The sequence below is a fragment of the Crocodylus porosus genome, unplaced genomic scaffold, assembly GCF_001723895.1.
Source record: "Crocodylus porosus isolate Cpor-Errol unplaced genomic scaffold, CroPor_comp1, whole genome shotgun sequence".
NCBI classification, from domain to species: domain Eukaryota; kingdom Metazoa; phylum Chordata; order Crocodylia; family Crocodylidae; genus Crocodylus; species Crocodylus porosus.
The window spans coordinates 22,713,612-22,722,302 of record NW_017728943.1 but is presented as its reverse complement, the minus strand read 5'-3'; the positions used below and the strand labels follow the sequence as shown (position 1 = coordinate 22,722,302).

The window sequence follows — 8,691 nt, the reverse complement described above, 5'->3', positions numbered from 1 at the left end:
CTAGCGCTGGGGCGCGCGGCACAGACTCAAGCGCATGCGCAGAGCGAGGGGCGCTCTGGGATTTATAGGGGGTGGGTGACAGCAGCGGCCCAGGGCGAGTCAGGCGGTGCGGCCTGCAGGAAAGCGTCGAGTGTGGGCTCGGCGCCGCTGCAGTTCCACCAGGGCTCCGGGTCGGGCGCGGCGCGGGGCTGTAGGAGTTGGCTGTAGCGCGCCAGGCTGTCAGCCAGCGCCTGGATGTGCCCGGCCAACGCACTGAGCGCCCAGGGCGGTGGCAAGGAGCCCGCGGCCAGGCCGGGGACCGGGGCTGGGGCCGCGGCTTCGTAAACGCTCCCGTGGGCGGCGGCGGGGAGGCCGGGGAGGAGTGCGCCCCCCAGCGCAGGAGCCGACCCAGTCTCGGTGGCGGGCGCGGGGCTCGGCGCAGCCGCCCGCGGGGGGAAGGGGCTGAGCGTCCTCGGCAGCGGACCCTGCTCTCGGCGCCTGGCGCTGGGCCTCGGGCACGGCACAGCTGCGGGGCCGGCTCCGTGCCCCGGTTTCTGGCCCTGGAGATGCTGAGCTGCCTCTTCGCTGTGGGGGACACAAAGGGCATGTGTCAGGGACTAAAGTGAGCACCTGCTGCTGCCATGGCCATCCCGAGACTGCCCCAGAGAGGCACCATGCTCCCTGCCAGGGGCAAAAAGGGAGCTAACGAGCCAGCACCCGTTTTCCCCCTCCAACCTACATGTGCTGCTTGCCCAAAAGGGGAACTCCTGGAGCAGACTAGAGGCCCCTGCCTCGGAATTACTTTCATCTGGCATCTGCCATTTGCAAATAGCCTGATGCAGGTGCTACAGGGAGGCTGCTGATACATTTTGGCCTTTGGCAGTAACTGTTCCACTTATTCATTCTTGCATCCTCTGTGCTCCCCTGTTCTTTGCTCCATCTGTAATTTCCTTCCATCTGCTGCCTCTTCTGCAGCTGCACCACCCTGCCAGGCTCACCACATGGAGGTGACACTCTCCTGGTGTTTGGGGGTGATGCCTGTCTTTTGTGATCACCTTATTTCCTCACCTTGCTCCAAGTGGCTGCTTGATCAGGCAGGGCTTAGCTCTGCTTTGTGAAGGGCTGCTGGCACTCTGAACCTTATGTAACGGGGGAGGTGTCAAGGGAGGAACAACTCTGCAGATTAGGACTAGGAGATGTACCTGAGGCTGACATTAGTGCAGGTGATGATCTCCCTTCCATGCCCCCTTGATGCTGTGATTCCCATCCAGGTCCAGCTCAGGTCCTTGCATAGCATGCGAACCATTAAGTGCTGGTGGCAGCTCCCAGGGTCACACACTGAAATCACAAGTACAGAGCAATTGGACTCAGGGCAGCAGTACTTAACAGTAACCTTTCCTGTCCCATGGCAAAAGCAGAGGCTGCACACTGTCCCCCAGTATAGGAGTGCTGTGGATCAAACCCAAGCAGCGTTTCTGATTACCTGAAAGGGAATTTGGCCTGAGCGAAGGGAGGAGCCTGTAGTGGCATACCAGTTAGGTGGCGCTGTGCTCATGGCCAGGGAACATCTGGCTGCTGGTTTGGGTTTTAACTGGAATGTATTGGAGCAGATTCAATTAACTGAGTCTGCTCCATGTTCTAATTTGAACACTCCAGCATAGGCTTACTGTCACATAAGCCCCCACACATTTTGAAATGGCTGCAGGGGCACTTTATCTAAATCTTGTTGAATGAGGTTTACATGAAGCATCCTACAGCTGTTGTTAAATGTGCAGGGGCTTAATACATGTGACAGTGAAATGTTTTAATTCAAGTGGCTTTCCAGGAATTGCTCTAATTAAAATCCACCCCCTCCCCGATCATGTGCATAGGTAGCTGATATGGTTATGCACATTTTGTGTGAGAGGTGCAAGTGATGAGGCCTCGCTGGTAGCCTTTCCTTCCTCTTTAGGGTCACCAGGTGCTTGTCCCCACGCTGCTTGTGTTCTTGGAGGTGTATCACAGTGCAAGTGAATCTTCAGGAGGGATTTAAAGCCACTGAGCAGCAGCTTTGCTGACTAGCTTAAGGAGAGTATTTCATATGTAACAAGCAGTGTGGAAGATTAGATCAATGTTAGTTATAATGTAAAACTGGGTAAATTCTGCTGCTGAAAAACAACATCCCTGCTCCCCCTGGACACATGGGCATTCTTGGCCCAGGTCTGGCACTTACCTAGAGTTTCATGTAAGGCTGCTGCTGCACCAATATCTTCTGGGTGTACAAGAGCATACCAAGATTGACCAATCAGCTCCTCCCTCTGATAGCCAAGGTGATAAACAACACTGAGGAGAGCAGAATAGAACATCATCTCAGTAAACATGTTTCTTAGAAATGGTGGCTCGGTACCCTCTGGGGAGGGGAAAGAGCTACACAAGAAATGAAGTGAGATCTATTCACTGGTGTCAGTAGGGGAAAAGACAAGCGCTGGGTGTGAGGATCAGGAGAAACAAGCAAAGCAAACCTTTCCATTCTCAGAAGTGTTGGGATGAAGAGGCAAGATCTGGTCTGGTCTGTGTTGCTGATAGAAGTGGGTAGTAATGGGTTTTCTTCCAGGGTACTGGGGCAGAAAAGGGGCCCTTAGGGATGGGGGAAAGACTCTGTACCTGTAATGTTTATGGGGCTTAAGAGTATGCCTCCCAGTAAGAACCAGCTTCATTATGAATGCTGGCAGTTATTCACTGGAGTGCAGTTGCTCTGTGAGTACTGGCTGCTTTCCGCAGGATGCAGTCAAGGTCATGCCAAAACCAGTTCTCCTTACCTCTCTGTAACATCAGTGACTCTCATGTTCAATGTGTGCTGGCTGTAGAATGGGACATCATTGGATGCATCATGCCCATCTTCCAAGAATTGTGTGATGGGAGTGCAGAAAGCAATGAAAGTTAAAATGGAGGAGGTGGGCACTCTGTTCAGAGCAAGGAATCGCCCCCTCACGGCCACTGCCCGATTCCCTCCATATTTCATTCGAAAGGACCTGGATGTGCGCATTTCACTGACAAATGCAATTTCTGCAAGGAAAAACATTGTGTAGATTGTTAGCACCTTCCGTCTAGGGTGTGAGCTGTTGCCAAATTCATAGCCCATATTGTCTGATCAGGGGTCTCCCTTTGGTGAAGAAGCTGCTCTTTCCTGGCCCGTCAGCAATAATTATCAGTGAGGTGCTGTTGGCTGCATGGGCACAGCCTACACAGTGTGGCACACATGCCTGGTAAGGTATTTCCTGCCCTCTTTCCAAGGATGAGGTATGTGGAGCTAAGCATTCTTTCTGGCCTGCTTGTGCTATCAGTTCACAAAGAACACCAGCCTCAGGAATCTTACACCAATCTCTTGGAAATTTTCCAGTGGCAAATTAGAGGTTGACTACTGCTCTCTCCACAGTTTCCCCTGAGTTTCCCACTAAGGATCCCATAAGACCTTTCAAAACTACCAGCAAAGCACTGATACTGAGAGCTATACTTGTACCATAGGATAAGTACCCAGAAGGCAGTGCAGCCGAACAGATTTAACTTTACAGAAGCACAGTGGAAGCACAGGTTCTTTAAAAAATGATTTGCTATGAGTGTACTGAACTGCTGGGATTCGGATTCTAGGATGGACCAGCTCCATCATTCATAGGAAGTAGAATGTACCCAGAGGCTTTCAATCTCCACTTGACTCTCCAAACTTGGGTGGCAATTGCTGCAAGTGGCTTATCATTTTAAAACTTTCCTTCAGAAAGTAATTTTTGCAGATCAGGGCCTAATGCAGTGACCCATTCCTGTCACATAGCTTCATGTACATGCCTACTTTCACCCACATAGGGTGTCATGTATAGCCCTTTACCCAGGACCTCTTGAGCATATATTGACAACATTTTATAGAAGCAAGGCATTGGCTGCTGTGGTTTCCCTCCTTTACCAGTAGCAGGATAGGATATTAGGTCTATGTTGTGTCAGGTTTGATGGTAGTCTTATGTTGAATTTAGATAGTGGTTTATATGGGATGGTTTGGGTAGGGATGACCCTGCCTCAGGCAGGTGGTTGGACTAGATGACCTCTGGAGGTCCCTTCCAGCCCTATATATATGGCAATGTATACCCTGTTCTGAGCCCTGTTTGGCCTTACCAGTGCCTGGCTGTTCTTGTGCAGCATGCAGCTTCTTCTGCAAAGTCTCATGTGCTCTGTTGTCTAGGAGGTCAAAGATTGAGTCTCCCTGGGCTAGCAGCTCCACCTGAAGGAGACAACAAAAAGAAGCTTTATTAATGCAGACCCAGCCTGGTTCTACAATGGACCAGAGGACCTAGAATGACTGGTGTCCAGAACAATCAGTGTCTGCAAAAGTTGGTAGGAGCTGTCTGGGAACAGGGAATGCCCACTGACAGTATGGGGCATACACCCTCAGATTCTGGATCACACAGGAATGGATGAATGGGTTCCAGATCCAGACTGGCACAAAAGACACCAGGGACTATGGTCACCAGGGGGGCAAGCACCATTGATAGCTTCAGAAATTGACCTAGTTGGAAAATACCAACTTGTCAAACTAGTGGTTTCTTTTTGGAGCCAAGGAGACCTAAAACAGTCAGTAGCCCATTGATAAGGGCACTCACCTGGGCCATGGGAGACCTTAGGTCCACACCCTTCCTCTTTCCAATTCAGACCAGAACCTTGAGTTTGGGGCTTCCCCATCCCAGGTTAGTACCCTGAACCACTAGGCTGCTGCTAGGTGTCTCTTTAAACTCAGGATGTTTCATCCTACTATAGCATATGAACAGTCTGGCAGAACAGGGAAACCATTTATTACCCATTAAAATTGAGCAGACCAGTGAGATGAATGGAAAATCCAGGCAGCAGCTGAGCTAGAGGCAAAGAGCAGTCCTCAGCTATGCAGCAGGTTGAGCTGTCACCTCAACACACATAGCTCATCAGAACACTTATGTGTTGCCAAAGTCAGTAGCTTCAGCTATTGACAATCTGCCTGGCTGATGGGATGGAAGGCAAACAATAGAAGCCAGAGGGAGTGATTCTGAATGTTGCAGTTGCTCCTGGGCACACGTAATCACACAGATCATTAAGACTAGGAGAACTATGCCATTATCTTGGGTCACCACTGTCCTAGGAAATCAGCTGAAGCCAGCATTGAACAAAACTCATGCCAGCTGATGCTTGGTGTAGCACTGCATTGGAAGAAGAACAAGCATTGACTTGCCATAGGGATATAGACAGAGACAGAGCTGGTGCTTTAGTTCTGCAAAAAACTGTGCTTACCACCGAGAAACCCAGGATCTGGGTTATATTTTCAGAGATGTAGGCCAGCTTGCCATCTGCAGAGACAGCAAGGATGAACCCTGGCAGCAGGGACAGCAGATCCAGGTCTGGCATCACAGCATTGGTAACGGCAGGTCCCGCCGGCATATATGGACCTGCAGAATAAAAAGAGGAGGATTGAGTTCTCACTGTATCACCTGGATTACCAAGTTTACCAAGAGCAGGAACTCGTGTGCTGGGGAGCTTTGCACCCTTCATGCATTCCACACCCTCCAGGGCTTTCACTAGACACGTGTGATCTTTTTTGTTGCAGTAGTGCTTGCAGGTGTGTGTGTACATGCATGCACATGTAGAGCTAATCTCTATCCTGTGGTTTACCATCTAGCCATTGCACAGTGAGTGAGTGCAACACAGCCAGAGAAATCAACGAGGGTAAGGGTGTCAGCAGAAATACTGATGGTGTTAATGTCCTTGCAACAGTGATGGCAGATGCAGTAGGAGCGCCACCTGAAGGAGAGGAGGGCACCAGCCCCTGGCACTAACTTAGTGGGGATGTCAAAATGGCAGTTGCCCAGGTAGTTTCTGCCATAGCAACAGCAGCTGGGTTGCATCTGGGTGCAGGGACACTGTGCTACTACTGCAGCAGCAAGAACCAGGATGGACAGAGCATACCTGCTCTGGCACTACCAACTAGGGACTCTAAATCCCCAGAGTAGGTAATACCCCTGTTCTATGCTCTGCACTTGGCACCTCCTTCCTTCCAGTGCTCAGCAGCACCTCCTTGCCTCCCCAGCCCCCCATAGTCATTCTTCAGTATAGCTTTGCTTAGGGCATAAACCCTGCTAGTTAAGCCTCTAAGCAGAAGCAGAGAGCTGTGGAAGGCTGTCCTAATGTTGTATCTGTCTATTCTTTTCCCAGCATTTCCTCCCTTTGCCCCAAGAGCCCACTCTGTCTGTGGGGTTTGTCCCATTAAAATGAGCATTGCTGTTAGGCCACCCAGGACTCACATCTACCAGCTGGGCAGATGTTGCCTGCTACTGAGCCAGTTGCTTTCTGTTGCACTTATCTAACTCCCCTTGGTGTGCTCATGGAGCTACACAGAGCTAAACATAGTGTCCCTAGAGGAGTCATGCAAGAGACACAGAGGGACAGCAGCCCCCCTTAGCTCTACGATGTGAGGAGAAAAGGAAGAGAGCCAGAGACCTGTTTGTAGGTAAGGAGCGGTGTCTGGTGGTATCTGTCTCCCTGACAGGAGGTATATCTGCAGGGAAGTGTGGAAAGCAGCCCTTGTGCTGAATTGGTTATACCTGTGTGAAGCAGACATGAGGCCTTATGAGGTGACAGAGGCACTGGGAGCTGGAGATCAGTCTGCAACAGGCTTGGATTATGGAGATCAGACCAGACTGTGCAAGACAGGGACTAACAGCAGCAAGACCAGATTTACCTGGAGGAAAGAGCTGTGACCCTCGGATCTGAAGACAGACCAAAGCCATGGTGTGAAGGTAGGAGAGCCGCTCCTTTTCCTGTGCAGAGAAGGGCAGCAGGGAGCGCAGTGTCTGAAGCTCGGCATTGATTAGATCCCGACGAGCCTTAGAGGCACGCTTTGTTGACCTACACCAAACCAGAGGGTTAGAATTAACAGGGAAAGGCCCCACTCCTGCAATGGGGAGTCCCACAGGGGGAAGAGGGTTGCAATTTCCTATTTGTTTCCCAGTGTAGTTGTTCCTCCTGGTGAAAAGGAAACAGCAGTGGCTTCTACTTCCCTCCTTCCACAGAAAAACTCCCAGTAACGATGAAATCTGCATCCTTGTGAGCATGGACATTTCCATCCCCTGGTCAGACACATGAAGTGCAGCTTTCTGCCTGGGTATTTCATGTAAACCAATCCAGGGAACCTCTGCCATGTTCCTATAATGATCAGTCAGTCACCTAGGGCAGACAGCTTGACAGCAAGCTGCACAAAGGAGCTGCTCCCATGGCAACCAAAGCCTTGAGCTTCCAGCCTCAGGCTTTTACAGTCTCCAGATTTACAGTGTCCTGCATCTTTCTTCCTTTTGTTCAAAGCAGATGAGGAGGAGTGCAGCCTGACAGTCACCACAGCCCTGCCCCCTGCCTGGGACACATCACCTGTAGCTTCTTCATCTCCACCAGTGCTCCCTGGCACCCCCGCCAGACACACCTTACCCAGTCACAGACCTAGAAGAGCAGTACCAGGGCATAGGGTGGCATAGCTCACTACCTCAGCCAACACGAGAGCTCAGAGGCAAGGGGACCACACAGCCTATGCCATACAAGAAGCATGGTGGCCTGTGTAAGTTGCAGTGGGTGGGAGTGTCTGTGAGGGGTTGGGAACACTTTGCTGCTTGCAGTGCTGGTTAAGTGAATATTTGTGGGCTGAGCAAGTCTCCATGCTCATGAGCTTCTCACTCCAGGCTAGGCTGTAGTCCATATAAAGTCCTGAGCTGGCTCTTGGCAGGCAATGCAGGCATGCATGTAGCTTAGCCTAGGTATGCTCTGCCCCTGAGCATTAGACAACAGTCCTGCCCTGGCAAAGGAAGCAATCTCTTTACTGAGGTATCTGAACAGCTGTCTGACCCCTGTGATACCAATAGCACTCATTGGGCCCATGAGCCTCAGGTACTAATCCTGGTCTGATATGGTGGAGCAGAGCTCAGTACAGGGCACCCTCACAGGTTTCAGATCCCCATGCCAGCCCCTACCTCAGAGTGGTGGGCTATGGCTTAGTCTACAAAAGAAAAGCTTTGCTTATACAGCTACAGCAGCATGGGACATACTGGCTGGAAAGTGCTTTTGCAGTATGTTATGCCTGCAAAAGCACTTGAACTGGAATAACTACATCTGTACCTAGACTTTTGCCAGCACAGAAAAGTCACCAAAAGGACTTCACCCTGTAATTGCCACTGCCACATTGACAGGAGGTTCCAGTGCTGACCTAGCCACACAGCAGGATAGGTCGGAGCAAGCCTATCAAAGGAGGCCCCCAACAGATGCCTGACTGGCTACTGCTGCAGACAGAAGGACAGTACAATCAGCTTAATGTCCTGAAGCAGCAAAGTGGGGATGTGAGGTCAGGGGTGGAGAAGGGAGACACTGCCTGAATTATGGTGAGTGGGCTCTAGTTGGAGAAGCTCAGAAGGTTACTGCTGCAAAAGACTGAAGCTGCTACAAGCCTTTTGTCACTGTCCTGGTCTGATGGTAGTTCTGCCTTCTCTAGTTGTTTGTGCCAGAAGAAGATCTCATTGCCATCTCAAGACAGAGGCCAATGCAAGAGACAGTCCCTCCAGAAAGGCCTGAGCGATGAAGTCCAGGTACTAGAAAAAGCAACTGTTCCAGAAATGCCATGAGGTGTTTTTTTATCTGGGCAGGCTTTTAGCAAGAGAGGTTAAGTTTGTGGATCTTGGTGTTCAT

General features: G+C 50.9%; 2 protein-coding genes across 2 annotated transcripts in view; both read right to left on the bottom strand.

Annotated features, from left to right (window-relative positions):
* Window positions 1–8,691, bottom strand: part of PPP2R5D (protein phosphatase 2 regulatory subunit B'delta) — a 1,176,261-nt gene that overhangs the window by 1,037,561 nt on the left and 130,009 nt on the right. The window lies entirely within an intron of this gene.
* Window positions 401–7,334, bottom strand: NPAS4 (neuronal PAS domain protein 4). Its single transcript, XM_019549003.1, has 6 exons — window positions 6,707–7,334; window positions 5,263–5,417; window positions 4,120–4,225; window positions 2,778–3,024; window positions 2,192–2,301; window positions 401–1,317 (listed from the first exon to the last, which is right to left on the bottom strand). Exons 1-6 carry the CDS (start codon window positions 7,164–7,166, stop codon window positions 1,169–1,171), a joined length of 1,227 nt encoding a protein of 408 aa, XP_019404548.1. The 5' UTR covers window positions 7,167–7,334; the 3' UTR covers window positions 401–1,168.